The sequence below is a fragment of the Stenella coeruleoalba genome (assembly GCF_951394435.1).
Source record: "Stenella coeruleoalba genome assembly, chromosome: 2".
NCBI lineage: Eukaryota > Metazoa > Chordata > Mammalia > Artiodactyla > Delphinidae > Stenella > Stenella coeruleoalba.
Window position 1 is genome coordinate 159126674 of NC_137147.1, and position 16346 is coordinate 159143019.

Genomic DNA, 16346 nt, shown 5'->3' on the forward strand with positions numbered 1-16346 from the left:
TTTAGAAATAAAGTTTAAGAACATTTCAGACCATCATCCTGTCAGATTTGGAAGGCCTTTTGTTCTTCTATTTTTAATTTGTTTCCCTACGGATAAAACTGTCTGCTTTGATTTTTTTTAAAAAAAGAGAGAGAGAGAGAGAGAGATTGAAAAGTGTTGATAGTTTTCTTTGTTTTGCCCTGGTTAACTTGCCACTGATACTGAAACATTTCATAGGTTATTTTGCCTATATTAGAAGCTAACTAACAAGAACAGTGACCCACCCCCCAAAAAAATAAATAAATAAGAATAAAAATCTTGAGTGACTGTATTTAAAATTTATGGCAAATGACCTATTTTTAATGCTAGTGAAAGATGGTAACATTACAAATGAAACTTCCTAGCAGCTGAACAATGAGAACACAAATTGTGGGTGGTATACATTATTCTTGCTAACTTTTATACTTATAAATTCCACAGACCCAAACCCATATATCTCAGTTATAATTCCAAGAGGAAGCAGGTGGTTAAATTTTTTCTTACTCGGGTCTTCAGCCCTTTTCTGATTTTTCCAGACTAGGATATCTTAACCTCCGTATATCACTCTCTCATTTTTACTGAGCTAAAGTTACGATGGAATCCCCAAGTTTAATTTCTTCCTCTGGCACATGGTAGTTTGTTGATTAACACCAAAGATGCAGTGTATTCAAGAGAAGAAAATAGTATGCTGTCAGAAAAACTGGCTTTAGGTTTTGGGAAATGTTTTTACTACCCAGTAAAACAACTGGAAAGATTATAATCAAAGCATTTCCATCTTACTTGTAAACAATTACAGCAGTCCTTACACGGATGCCACATTACAAGACTGGGGAAAATTTACTGGATTCCATTCTAATGCAATTAGAGCTAATTTTGTTCTTTAAATGAATAAAAGGTCAGCTAGTAAATCTAGCTTATCTTGAGTCCAGACTTCAATAAATTGTTTTATTTAATTTGTTGTAAAAGATCTTATCCTTAATGGGTCTAGGTCTTATTAGTTCACTTAGGTTTTAAAATATTTATGACCACCTTTTTAGATATGATTTGAATGATAGTTGGAAAGTTTCTCCCTGCAGTGTTATCAAGGCCCAAGATCACTAATTGAGTGAATATAGGAAGGTACTTAAGATTTGTTATCTAGACAAAGCTGATGCGGACTTCCAGAATTTAAATGTTCTTCAACCTGTGACAGGCAGAGGTTATTTAGCTATATCATGGTAACCTTTTGGATACTATCTGACTATAATTTCCCCTACAGATCAAACTACTCACACTTCTAGTGTTTAAAGAGAATGTATACCTACTGATGAGAACACTCTTACTATTACTGACAGCAACATAGAAAATTTAAATTCTTTGCATTCTGTTGTTCCCTGTCTTTTTAGGGGCTATAACATTAAAATACTTACATAGAGACTTTAGAGGCGTAGTGTGATGCTTCTTCCTTCCTGTTGCCACTCCAGCCTTTGTGGCTCGTGAGATGGAAATTTGTGTCACTGCCCGACCTCTGTGATTTAGAACAGGGGTCCCCAACCCCCAGGCCGCGGACCGGTACCAGTCCATGGCCTGTTAGGAGCTGGGCCGCACAGCACGAGGTGAGCAGCGGGCGAGTGAGTGAAGCCCCATCTGCCACCCCCTGTCGCTTGAACCAACCCCCTCAACCTGCCCCCCACCCCCCGTCTGTGGAAAAATTGTCTTCCACAAAACCAGTCCCTGGTGCCAAAAAGGTTGGGAATCGCTCATTTAGAATATTGCAGCCTTTTTCAAATGTGGCTGCCGTAGTCTGAACACATGGGTTGGGTTGAGGGACATGTCACCGTGGGGACTGACTAGCCGCGTTACCCCATTTGGATTTACTCTTCTGGGTTCCAGAGCTGCATCTGTCCTCATGGCTTGTCCTCCAGGGTCCAGCAAGGAGCCCAGCATCCCTCCTGATCTTCAGGACCAGCTCCTTCTCCATCCCCGCCTTTCCTGACCCCGCCCTCTCCCCCCCACCCCGGAAGTTCTTTCCCTTCCTTATCTCTTCTCCTCTGTATCTTTCTCTCCTTCCTTCTGGTATCTTCCCTTCAGCCTTGGGTTCTACCATCTTAAACCTTCCCACCTTCACCAGCCTCCCCCTCTAGATGAGGGAAAGGCCATGTAACTTCCTCTTTTCATTCTCGCTTCTCAAAGCATATTCCTTGTATGTACTTTGCTCCAATTTTTTTTTCCAGCTTTATTCCTAAACTCCCTATGCTCTGGTTTCTGCCCTGGAGACTTTTCTGAAGCTTCCCATTAACATGATTAAATGCATCCCAAGGCGGTGCTGCAGGCCTGTGACTTCATCCTTCCTGCTTCTCAGATACCGTTGTTCCCACCAAGCCCTTTATGAAACTCTCTATTCCTTGGTACTCTCTATTCTTGGTACTACGTGCATCTGATTCTCTTTCTCCATCGTTGCTTCTTTCTTTGATCACTTTTTCTTTCTCTTCTTGCCCTTGGCCTACTACTCCCTAAAGTTTCTTTTTCACTCTTTTCAAAATTAGGTGATGATGATTCCCAAATCTTTACTTCCAGCTCAGATTTCTCCCCAAAATGCAGACTAATCTGCCCAGTTACCTGTTAGAAAGTCTGGAAAAACCAGAGGCACCTCAAACATGGCCTCTCCAAATTGAACACACCATTATTTCCCCAACCTTGTACTCCTTATGCTTTTTATTTGTTGATGATGAGATCAGAGCCTCCATTTTCAAGCTGTCTTAGTTTCTAGAGTAACTTGAAATTAGACAAATACACTCTGGCTGGGAGAATTGGGAGATTTTATTTATGTCATATCACCAGATGGGATATCTGAAAATTAAGACATGAATGTCTCCCAGCTCCAAAAGTGTTGTTTTGAACAAAACTTAAAGAAAGAGAAAGACCCTTCCCTGTGAGGTCTCCTTTGAATGTCACCTGAACTCTTATACCTCCCAGTCACCATCTTCAAATTTGGGTCCTTCCTCCTTGTCTAGACTCAAGTAGTCATCAGCACCAGAGGAGGAAAGATGTTGATGCCTATTCACAGCCCTCTGGAGCTGCCCCCCCCCCCAACACCAGGCAAAGATGCCTTTGGCTTGGAAACACAAATGCCCTTCGCTACTGGGCTATTTTGCCTCCTAGAGAGAATAACTATTTTGCCTCCTAGAGAGAATAGCTATTTTGCCTCCTAGAGAGAATAACAGATTTTTCAGTTTTCCACTTTTCAAATCAAGTGCCCAGTGCCGATCACCCTACACCCATCTGAGCTCTAAGCTCTACCCTCTAACTGTAAAAGCTCCAGCATCACAGAAACCCAAGGCAGGGGGATACCTCCCTCCCTTACTCCCAACCCCTCACCCACCCAACAACCAACCAGTCCCCAGCCCCTCCCCGCCTTACCGACAATATTTGTCAATTCCTTACCCTCTTCTCCTTTCCTGCTGCCTCTCAGAACTGTTCTCCATACTTAATCCCTCCAGAGCAATCTGTCCAGAACGCTTATGCTTTATACGTTGTGGTGCTTCCAAGCTGCTTGCGGTTTCCCATGCAGAACAGGATGCCTTGCATCTTCATTCCTTTTCTCAGGTTGTCCCATCTGCCTCAAATGCCTCCACCCCCCTGCCTCTTCATGGGAGTCACTCGTATTCATCTTGTAAAACTGTCAGTTGTCATTAGGGAAAGTGATCACAGCCCACCTTCCCACCCCTGCCCCAGGCTAGCCATCCTTCTGCCAAGTGCCCAGAATACACTGTTTTCATCCAAATTGTTCAACTTCGTATGCTTTATCGATCTACCTTTATGTGACTGTCTTCCCCCGTTTCTTGGAAATTGAGGGTGTGCCCCATTCACCTTGAACCCAGCCACCCAAGGGTAGGAGACGTAGTAGACGGGTGATAAATATTTGTTGAGATGGATTCACGGACTGAAACAGTCTCTCATCTGTTGAACCATAGCACTGATTTTCACTCTGTTTGAACAAGCTTTCATAGATTTGAAGTGGCATCAAAATAAAGTTTAATTGAGTTACTTTTCCAGAATGGCTATAACATTAGGAGTTGGTTTTATCAAGTAAAAACCCCTTAAGTGGGCCCATGAGCCATGGCCGCTGAGCCCGCGCATCCGGAGCCTGTGCTGCGCAACGGGAGAGGCCACAACAGTGAGAGGCCCGCGTACTGCAAAAAAAAAAAAAAAACCCTTGAGTAAGAGGGCTGAAGGGGATAGAGGAAGCTTACTCTTAGCCCTGGAGTACAATGGGAAGGCTACGTTTGGTCTTGAAATCTTCTGTCAGAGATTGCTTCTCCTTCCTAAACTGTGACTCTTGGTATTCTGCCTAACTTTAGAGGTCCTTTGAATAATAAGAGGATGCTGAAAATAAGTTGCTTAAAGGAATTGGAAGATCCTACAGATGGAGTGACTAAGTTTCCAAATGTGTTTTATTAAATAATGTAAAGTTGGTCATTCTGTAGTCTATGTAAAAGGGAAATGTGGATTTTTTTAAAGACTTGCATTATCTATCTAGTAACAGATGCACCTCTCATATACTCTGGATAGATGAAAAATGACACCTCTCAATATGAATCTGCTTTTCTTTGAATCTGGGAGTAGCTTTTCTCCCAGAGCACACTCACTGATTGCCCATCTTTGGCTCTCTATGCCATATGTACTTAGGATTTTAATCAATTACTTCTGCTTCTTTAGTCCACAAAGGTGAAAAAACATATATGTGTGTGTATACATCTCTGTATACAGCACATGCTATAAGTATATATATATTTTTTCCATGCTATTTACTGAGGAAGATAAAAATTCATGTAAAGCATGGTGATTTTTGGTGAAGACACAGCAGCTATTATCAAATTTTAATATATTTTGAAGTAGTAGTGTTGGGTTCTCCAAGCATGACTTCAGTAATAACTGAATATTATAACACTACAGTGAGATACAAATCTTAATCACAATCCTGTTCATTTTTCAGGTTCACTGAATATCATCTTACTGCTTTTAATGTTTTCAAATAACTGGGATGTTATTTAATCCTAAAATGAATGAATGAATGAGTGAAGGTTTATCTTTTATGGTTAACTTGCAACTTTAGCATATGTTCATGTAAAAGCATCTCATCCTCCTCTGTAGACTCCAGGCTCAGAGAGATTAAAAGTGAACTTTCGGGGCTTCCCTGGTGGCGCAGTTGTTGAGAGTCTGCCTGCCGATGCAGGGGACACGGGTTCGTGCCCCGGTCCGGGAAGATGCCACATGCCGCGGAGCGGCTGGGCCCGTGAGCCATGGCCGCTAAGCCTGCGCGTCCGGAGCCTGTGCTCCGCAACGGGAGAGGCCACAACAGTGAGAGGCCTGCGTACCGCAAAAAAAAAAAAAAAAGTGAAGTTTCATCAGTGTTGAATGTTCAGTTTCATTTGGTTTTGCTTTTTCCTACTAAATGTACCCTTTCTTTGCTGTAGAGAAGCAGAAGCTTTTCTAAAATCACAAAATCTTTTAGAAGTTCTGACTCCAGGGAATTTGGTTTTTGAAAAGAACCCTGACAGTGCTCTAGACAACACCCTCATGGTTTTACATTTTTTAAGAATTGTTTTGCATTTGAAAAACACTAATTTTGATTATATACATAGTAAAACTGTGTCGAAGGAGATACACTTGTGCAAATGGTAAATTTGAATCAGATGTTGGTTCTTCTCTCAGGAACGTAGATGTAAACAATCATAATAGAGGTAGAAAGTGTTCAAGTCTATAAGAGATACATCTCAGATGATACAGAAGTTCAAGGTGATTGCTTCCAGCAAGGAAGGATCAGAAAAGACTTGGGTGGAGCAGAGTCTGAGGAGGTCCAAAGTGCTGACCTCCTAAAGTCACCTGAAATAACTCTGTGTGTGTGGTTGTGTCACCAACAAGATATGCATTGAGGTTCCTTCCTTTCCATTTATTTTTGACTTGTAGGCAACTTTATAAATTTAATTTTCTGAATATGTAAGACATTTACTTGCCCCCAAAGTTGAAACTACGTAATATGTTCAGAGACGTCTTGCTTTCTGCCCTTTCCCTCTACCTTTATCCTCCTCGACCTATAGCTTACCATCTTTCTTTTCTTAAATTATCCTTTTGTATATCTGTTTGCAAAAATGAAGAAGTATGCATTATTTATTATTTATCTAAGTATTCATGCCCTTTTAGGGTATTTTACAGATTTTGAACATTTGACAATAGAAGTCTAATCATTTGGATATCTTCTTTGGAAATGAAGATTCTACAGTGGCTATATTTTCCTCTAATTACTTCATGCAATCTGTTTCATTTTTCAAATAGGTCATGCCTGAATTAAAAGACAAAATGTTTGCTACTTGGTATGTACTTGGGCTATGACAAGATAAGATGATGTAAATATTCAAGAGGCAAGCCATGAGCTTGAGGAATTAAATCCATTTACAGTTATGTGCTAATTATATGAATGCTGAAAGTCGAGCTGTGAGGATCAAGAAGAATAAGGATAATGATTGATTTGAAGAATCAACATAGCACTGATTCTCATAATTGTCTTTGTTATTTGTTCCTTTTGATCACATGTGAAATATGGAAATGACTGTGTTACACTTTGGCATTTTAAGTACCGATGCTCTAAAATATAATTTCTCCTAAATTCTGAATATTTGTTTATGTACCTAAATGCGATAAATTAAATACTTGGTATATTAATTTTATATTCCCACATATAACAAATGACCCCAAAACTTAGCAGCTAAAGCAATAAACGTGCTACTTCCTAGTTTCCCGTGGGTCAGGAATTCGGGTGGTCCTGACTCCAGTCTCCGTCAGGCTGCTGCCCAGGGCTTCAGTCACTGGAAGGCCTCACCAGGGCTGGGGAATGCAATGCGGGCTCACACATGGCTGTTGGCAGGAGGCCTCAGTTACTGGTCACATGGGTCTCGTCCTAAGGCAGCTGCAGTGTCTTCATGACTTAGCTTCTGAGTTTTGCAGAGCAACTGATCCAAAAGAGAGCAAGGCAGAAGCTGCAGTGTCTCATGACCTAGCTCGGATGTCACACACAGTTGTTTTCATGATATCCTGTTAGCTATCCAAGTCAGAGCCCACCCAGGCTGCGAGGACACTCCACCAGGGTGGGCGGAGCCTGCCTGACATGCTTGGGCTTAGTATTTCCGGGACTTTTACAAGAAAAGTAAGAGAGCAAAACTGTGACGTTTTAGATAACCACAGACACAATGATCCGGTTTTATAGTAATATATAGTGAAATCTTAGCTTACAATACAACATGGGAATCTGTTTCATGTGTATCTCAAAAGGTGCATGGTATTTCTGAGATTGATCAAAGTTCTAAATCTGAAGAAGAAAATCAAGTTGTGGCTTGAATATGTGTGTGTGTGTGTGTGTGTGTGTGTGTGTACGTATATATATATTTTTTTAATCAAAGTGGGTTTTCTCCCAGACATCAAAGAACTTCCCTGTTGAGAAGTTTATATAACATTCATGGAGGTGCTTACAGTAGTCTTTACCTATGGCATCGTTTTGTCACCATTTAAAAATGGCTGTTGGCTTTTGAGGCAAGTAAGTGAGCCACGTGAGGGAACTTTTGAACTTTGTGCAGCTCAGTAGCCAGTCATACGGACTTTGATAACTTTGATGGCCGGCTTCACAGTGTTTGCACACAATCGCTGACTAATGAGGATCATTAAACTCCCCATGTAGACGTATCCAAATGGTGTTTGCCTCTAACCTCCGAGCCTCTGTGTGGCTGGAGAGGTGAGGACGGGCCCTTTGTTGACTTGTCAAGCTGTTGAGTTTGCATTACAGGCCAGGCAGCGCATGACCCACTCTATTTATTTCAGTGTTTTGTGCTGGGGAAACAGGTAAAGAAATCCTGCCAAAAATCCTCCTTCTGCATGTTTTTATGAATAACACCAGTGTTTATAGCAGCTAGAGCCCTCTGATCAAATCCTCCAAAAGATGTAATGTTAGCAGCATGGAGCCATTGTGGGACCCAGCTGTGGGCGGTGTTGGTTACTCTGAAGACATTGCTAATTCAACAGAGAGCTCTGGAGGAGAGCTTACTATTGCAGTTAAAGAGGAGGGAGAGTGCCACTAACGGAAAGAAGTACAGAGAAAGTGCTGTTTAGAAGTAGGAAACAATAAAGATCGGTGGTGGAGGCCAATAGGAACCCCAAATTATTTTTACAATGATCATATTAGGTTGAGTAATGATAGCTTATCTCACAAGTGATGAGAAATTATATCATGTGATACTGTTTATGTATTTTTTCTGTAATGTTCAAAAGTAAAGAGATAATAAAAGAATTGTTCTCAAAACTGTGCCTCCAGTTACCACAAAAGCAACTGAGCAGCTAGAATCAAATAACTTTCAAACTCTGTGAATTTTCTGGTGAAATTCAAAAGAGTTGGGAAAGACAATTCACTTGAGAGCCCATATAATACCAATCTAACCTCTTGGAAGCAGAAAATTAGGACGTGTTTTGTCTCATCAGCACTGAGTTACCCACTTTTATGTTTTTTCCTTTTGCTACTCAGAAAATTTGAATGAGAAATATAAGTATATAAATCAATACATAGCAGATTTAAAGGGGAAATTTAATTGAACTGGAGGAATATTTGGCATTTTGGAAGGATTACCTTTATTATGAGTTATTTTCATTAAAAGACCATTTCTCTGAGTTGAAAAATAAGATTTGTACAAGTAGGTATTTCTGAGATTTCAGGTACTGCCCCATAAATTGATCAACAGTCTGTTTACGTCCATTGGCTGCACTGCTAATGCTAAACCATTTTCATGGGCACCATTCACAGACCTTGTAGGAAAGGGAAAAATCTAAGAAGAATAGAAAGAGAATGAAACGGGATTGAGAAAGAGTCAGGCAAGGCAAATAATATTCATTATGGGTTTGGTATAGCTTAAAACAACTTAAAAGCATTTCACATAAAATAATGAAACCTTCATGATGTGTTTGTACCTTGCATTGGTGTCGTGATCATTCTTGGTCTAAGAATGAGTAGACAGATGAGGAATTAGAATCCATGTTGGCAAATAGAAATCTCAGTGGTCTTGGGACTCATTAAGTAGTGTGGAAGGAAGGTAGGCAGGAAGGAAAGAATAGAGGAAACTGACCTATTTTTAAATATTTTAAACAGGCAAAAAATATTCAAAAGTAAAATAATTATTCTATAGGAGCATTCTTCCTGTAATATTAGGCATTAAACATATTAAAGTTGATAAACATGTATCAAGACACTGTGTCTAATACTGCAGATAATTCAAAGACAAGTAAGATAGTACATACCTTACTCCTAAGGAATATACCACCTAATGTGAGTGATAAAGACAGATATACACACAGTTAGGATACAAAGCAGCCATGGATATTGTATATTTTTGAGAAGGCCCAAGACTGTTATTTCAAAGAAAATACCTGAGAGCGTTTGTTATAGATGATAAAATTCAAGCTTTTATGTGAAAGTTAGAATTTTGGAAAACATATCATTACAAATTGACAGCTCCTCAACAATTTAAGAAATTTTTGATGAGATGATGGTAACACCAACAAATATGATTTTTTTAATATTATATAATGTATAAATATTTGAAAGATCTGCATAATTCAGTGAACCAATATTCCAGATCACCAGTGCATGATGTTATAAAATCATGCATTGGTAAAATATCTATTCAAAGTGCCAGACAGATCAATGGACTTTAATATAACAGAATATCAAAAGCTTATTGATATGGTTTTAGATTGCACATTGCAACTAACTTGTAGGAAACTGCCACTTGCTTTTCATTAAAAAAAATGCTACCTGTTAACGTGTAATGGGTTTGTTATTGTTATCTTTAAATGAACTCTCCAATTATTTTTAAATTTCTCAGTTTCAATTTTTAATATGGTAAGTGTTGGCAGATATACTGCACATAAACAAAAGTTCTTTATGTTTCTCACTAATTTTTAGATTGTAAAGGGATCCTAGGACCAAAAAATTTGGGAATTGCTACTTTAGAATTTCTTTTAGTAAGGGTCCACTGGTGGCAAATTCTCAGATTTTGCTTGCCAGAAAATGTCTTTATTTCATCCTGTTCCTTTTTTTTTTTTTTTTTTTTTTTGCGGTACGAGGGCCTTTCACTGTTGTGGCCTCTCCCGTTGTGGAGCACAGGCTCCGGACGCGCAGGCTCAGCGGCCATGGCTCACGGGCCCAGCTGCTCCGCGGCATGTGGGATCTTCCCGGACTGGGGCACGAACCTGTATCCCCTGCATTGGCAGGCGGACTCTCAACCACTGCGCCACCAGGGAAGCCCCTCACCCTATTCTTGAAAGATGTTTTTGAAGACAAAATTTATTTGCCTTTAGCATATTGAAGATGTTATTCCACTGTCTTCTAGATTTTAGCATTGCTGTTGAGAAATCAGCTGTCACCTATTTCCTCTTTGAAAGTAATTGTCCTTTTTTCCTTTGGGCTCTTTTCAGACTTTTCTCTTTGCCTGTGATATTTTATCTTTTCACTCTGATGTGTGTATGTATAGATTTCTTTTTATTTATCTTGCCTGGGATTTGTTGGGCTTCTTAAGTCTGTGGATTAGTATCTTTCATCAGTTCTGTAAAAGTCAGATATTCTATGTTAACATTTTACCTCTGTTTCATTCTCTTTCTAGAATTTAGATTAAACAGTACTAATTAGACCTTTTTATTGTATTTTCTTTGCCACTCCAGGCTACATTCTACATAATTTCTTCTGTTCTATTCAGTTTATAGTTCTCCCATCCACTGAGTTTTAAATTTCAGTTACTGTACTTTCCATTTCTATAAGGTCTGTTTGGATCTTTTCAAATCTGCTAGATAACTCTGTGTAACCTCCTATTACTTGCAGATAATTTCCAGTTTTGCCTTTTATTTTTTTAAACACTGTAAGCAGAGTTGTTTTGTAGTTGATAATTGTAGTATCTGCGGTCTTTATGGGTCTCTTTATACTGTCTGTTATTTCTTCTGGTTCTCCCTCTTGCAGCCTTGCTTCCTTATATGTTTATCTTTGATTCTGTGCTGCTTTTTTCCTTAAATAATTGTCTGTATTAATAATATGAAGCCTAGATTTTAAGTTACTTCCTTTCAAGATGATTAGTGCTGGGTACCTAGGTGCATTACAAGTCCAAATTACTTTAACTATGTTGTCCTGGACCACCAGAGTTGAGAATTCATGAGATCTGATTCATTCTTACCTAATTGGTATAGCCTGTTGGGAGTCCTTAATGTGGGGAGGGAGTTCTATAAGACTTTCCACTTTGACAGGCCCTGGGCTTTGAAACCTGTCCCCTGTATCAAAACCAAAGATCAGATTCACCTTATACAAATGCCCTCAGAGTGAAACATCTGTGTTCTACTTAACTCTCTGGGTTCCTGCTTTTCCTTTAGTTTTGGTTCCAGCACCCTTATTTTATTTTATTTTATTGTTAATATCTTTATTGGAGTATAATTGCTTTACAATGTTATGTTAGTTTCTGTTGTACAACAAAGTGAATCAGCTATAAGTATACATATATCCCCATATCTACTCCCTCTTGAGCTTCCCTCCCACCCTCCCTATCCCATCCCTCTAGGTGGTCACAAAGCATCGAGCTGATTTCCCTGTGATATGCAGCAGCTTCCCACTAGCCATCCATTTTACATTTGGTAGTGTATATATGTCAGTGCTACTCTCTCACTTCGTCCCAGCTTCCCCTTCCCTGCCTATGTCCTCAAGTCCATTCTATACATCTGCATCTTTATTCCTTCCCTGCCACTAGGTTCATCAGTACCATTTTTTCAGATTCCATATATGTGCATTAGCATACGCCAGCACCCATATTTTAAACCATTATGGGAAACTGCCTCCCAGAACAGTGTTTTTAAATTTTAGTCTAACCATAAGAATAAGGAGTCGCTCGCCCTATGGATATAAATGCCAGAGTAATAACTTGGACCTCTCATCTTACATGTAAGGCAAACCTCACTCAGTAAGCACAGAGGGACAGCAGAGTGTAGTTGTTAAGATCACGGGTTCTGAAATCAGGCTGCCTGGGTTTAAATCCTGGCTCTGTCTGTGAACTTGCGCAAGGTACTTAATCTCTGTGCCTTGGTTTCTTCCTCTACAAAAGGAGGATAATATCAGCACTTGTTATTTCATTTGGTTGTTATGAGGGTCAAGTGAGATAGGCAAGTAAACATTCAGCAGGTGCCGGCATGCACTTGGCTTTCCAGCACTCACAACAGCTGGGAACTTGGTTACTACTGGATCAGTATTCACTATGAATTACATTAAGCATCTATTGAGTGTCTCCTGGACAAACAGCCCATGTTAAATTCTCTTGGTCTTTGGCTACATTCGAGTTAGGAAGGTGATCACACTCGCGTGAAACAAGTGGAGAGCAAGTAACAGCACTATTTATTTGCTTGTGTAATGATGGAATTTTTGAAATACTGTTTTATAGTCTTCTGATCAGAATAGCAAAGAATTGGTGCTTTGTAGGGGAGGTGTTTTTCTAAACAAGGACTTTGAGAAAGAGGCCCTGTGTGGATTGGTCATGACAGTGCTGAGCATGACATGAGCAGTGGCCATGACACTTCACATTTGTACATAGTTCTTGACGTGTTCCGCCCTATTCAGGTTCTCACCATAGCCCTCACAGGCAACTATCTTTATTTATACTTTGTTGATCAGAAAAGCAAGGTCTAGGAAGGTCAGTGTGGGATCGTAGGAAGAGGTAGGTCAGTGCAGCCTATTTTAGAGAACAGCTCCAGATTCCTAATAAAGGTGAAACTTTATGCCTAGGAATATAGCCCAGGGAGATTCATCACCATATTTACAAGTTAACATGTAACATTTACAAGGTGATACATACAGTCAGTAGGGCAATGGGCAAAAACCCTTTGACTTATTCATACTATGGAATACTATATAGTAATTAAAATAAGTAATATATACCGATAAGTCAAGAGCATAAAACTAAGTGAGCAACTAGTAAACAAATAAGTTCTAGGGATCTGATACACAGCATGGAGATTATAGTCAACAATACTGTATTAACAAATGTCAAGGTTGCAGGAGACTAGATCCAAACAATTCCCTTCAAAAAAAGAAATGATAATTACGTGGTGTGATAAAGGTATTAGCTGAGGCCACTGCAGTAATCATTTTGCAGTTTACAAATGTGTCAAGCCGACACATTGTGCAAACTTACACAATATTGATTATATCTCAGTTACAAAAAAAACTAGGTGAGGAAAGCTAGGTGCAAACGATAAATACAGTGTGAATTGTTTGTATACTTGAAACACATAAAACAGCGGTACGACATGCATTGTTTAAGGGTATCTGCAAAGGCAGAAAAAGTTCAAAGAACAAAAATTTAGAAACACAGCTCCCGGCTGGAGGACAGTGGTTCCTTCTGGAGGAGGGAGGGAGGGAGACCAGAAGCAAATATGTTTTCTCTAAACTTGAGATGATATCCTTTTTTCCCCTCAAATAAAGGCACTTTGTAAAAAGAAAAGAAGAGTTTCAGAATCAAATAGACCTCGGTTCTAAGCCTGCCACCCATTTACCCAAATTCCTTTCTCTCTCTAATCCTGTTTCCTCATCTATAAAACGGGGTCACTATAACTTCTTTGAAGTTGTTGTGAGGACTAGATGAGGTGATGTATGGAGAGCACCTAGTATAACATCAGCTGCTTAGAGGTGCACAGTAACTAGTACTTTTATTTTTTTATTTTTTTTAACATCTTTATTGGAGTATAATTGCTTTACAATGGTGTGTTAGTTTCTGCTTTATAACAAAGTGAACAGCTATACATATACATATATCCCCATATCTCTTCCCTCTTGCATCTCCCTGCCTCCCACCCTCTCTATCCCACCCCTCCAGGCGGTCACAGAGCACCGAGCTGATCTCCCTGTGCTATGTGGCTGCTTCCCACTAGCTATCTATTTTACATTTGGTAGTGTATATACATCCAAGCCACTCTCTCGCTTTGTCACAGCTCACCCTTCCCCCTCCCCATATCCTCAAGTCCATTCTCTAGTAGGTCTGTGTCTTTATTCCTGTCTTGCCCCTAGTTTCTTCATGACTTTTTTTTTTAGATTCCATATATATGTGTCAGCATACGGGATTTGTTTTTCTCTTTCTGACTCTGTATGACAGACTCTAGGTCCATCCACCTCACTACAAATAACTCAATTTCGTTTCTTTTTATGGCTGAGTAATATTCCGTTGTATATATGTGCCACATCTTCTTTATCCATTCATCTGTCAATGGGCACTTAGGTTGCTTCCATGTCCTGGCTATTGTAAATAGAGCTGCAGTGAACATTGTGGTACATGACTCTTTTTGAATTATGGTTTTCTCAGGGTATATGCCCAGTAGTGGGATTGCTGGGTCGTATGGTAGTTCTGTTTTTAGTTTTTTAAGGAACCTCCCGTACTGTTCTCCATAGTGGCTGTATCAATTTACATTCCCACCAACAGTGCAAGAGGGTTCCCTTTTCTCCACACCCTCCCCAGCATTTATTGTTTGTAGATTTTTTGATGATGGCCTCTCTGACTGGTGTGAGGTGATACCTTATTGTAGTTTTGATTTGCATTTCTCTAATGATTAGTGATGTTGAGCATTCTTCCATGTGTTTGTTGGCCATCTGTATGTTTTCTTTGGAGAAATGTCTATTTAGGTCTTCTGCCCATTTTTGGATTGGGTTCTTTGTTTTTTTGATATTGAGCTGCATGAGCTGCTTATAAATTTTGGAGATTAATCCTTTGTCAGTTGCTTCATTTGCAAATATTTTCTCCCATTCTGAGGGTTGTCTTTTCGTCTTGTTTATGGGTTCCTTTGCTGTGCAAAAGCGTTTAAGTTTCATTAGGTCCCATTTGTTTATTTTTGTTTTTATCTCCATTTCTCTAGGAAGTGGGTCAAAAAGGATCTTGCTGTGATTTATGTCATAGAGTGTTCTGCCTATGTTTTCCTCTAAGTTTGATAGTGTCTGGCCTTACATTTAGGTCTTTAATCCATTTTGAGTTTATTTTTGTGTGTGGTATTAGGGAGTGTTCTAATTTCATTCTTTTACATGTAGCTGTCCAGTTTTCCCAGCACCACTTATTGAAGAGGCTGTCTTTTCTCCATTGTATATTCTTGCCTCCTTTAACTTTTACTTTTAAACGACTTACCCCAGGTCACATGCCGGCCTATGGAAGACGTAGGGTTTGAACTCAGATATCCTGGCTCTGAGCCTAGTTCTTCTTCCCCGGCATGGGTTCTGTGGGTAAGACAGTGTTAATGAAGAGACAGAGCAGCACGCAGCTCTAATCACGACTTGGCGACCTCACCAGGGAAGGAGCTGGAGCCTCATCCCCCACTGCCTGACATCTCGGCCAGCCGTGACCGAGCAAGTGGAGAAGCAGGTTGCGGAAGGGCCTTAACCCTGAGCTCCATCGCTCTCTGGACTCTCCAAAAAGTCTTTTGCTGCTAGAAGAACCAAGTGATTGTGCGATCATGTTTTTAGCTACCTGGCTTGACTCAACTATGTGATTTGACTTTTCCTTTTCTCTCTTTTGTTGACAGTGTCATCAGCAAAGTGGTCCCAGCCCCCGAGGCTAAGCCGGCGCCTTCTCTGAACAGACCCAAGACGCCACCGCCCATGCCAGCCCCCGCCCCTGTCCCTGTGCACGTCACCCCCGCCCCCGTGCCTTTGCCCCTTCTGGCCCCGGCCAGCACGCCCCTCACCGGGATGCCCGCTCCGGCCCCCGCAGCCTCGGGATCTGCCAGTTCCAAAGCCCCCGTCCGGAGTGTGGTCACGGAGACGGTCAGCACTTACGTGGTGCGCTACTTTCTATTTTTTGGAGTATTTAAGAAACAGCCACTTAAGAGCTCACTCCTTCCTCATGAAAATGTTTTCAATTAAAAATGCAGCGTCAGATGAATCATTATTGAACCTCAGAGGCAATTCTTTATGACTGGAAAGGCATTTTCATTGCACTTTCAAGCTTTCAGCTGAAAAGTATTGTTAGGATGTTTGCATATTTAGTCTCCATAAATAATGTCAGAGCATTGTTTTTCTTTATTCGGCATTGTTTGGGAAGATGACTATATACCTATACACAGCACAATCAGTGTATAAATATAGAGGTGAATAGTGATAGTTAAACCCCTCATTGACTTTCTTGATCAAGCAGTGATTCACTTAAGAGTATAATTTGTGTGATATACACACGTCTGATGGGCCAGCTGCTCTTTCTGGGCAGCAGCACTAATTATAGTAACTCATTGGCTAAGGTCCAGAACAT

At 40.2% G+C, this 16346-nt stretch overlaps 1 protein-coding gene across 2 annotated transcripts in view; it reads left to right on the plus strand.

Moving 5' to 3' along the window:
- The window catches only part of TAF3 (TATA-box binding protein associated factor 3), a 160923-nt gene that overhangs the window by 139972 nt on the left and 4605 nt on the right, over window positions 1-16346 (plus strand). For both annotated transcript variants that reach the window (XM_079915175.1, XM_079915176.1), the window contains exon 5: window positions 15625-15880. In XM_079915175.1, coding sequence (XP_079771301.1) covers window positions 15625-15880 — 256 coding nt within the window. The remainder of the gene's footprint in view (window positions 1-15624; window positions 15881-16346) is intronic.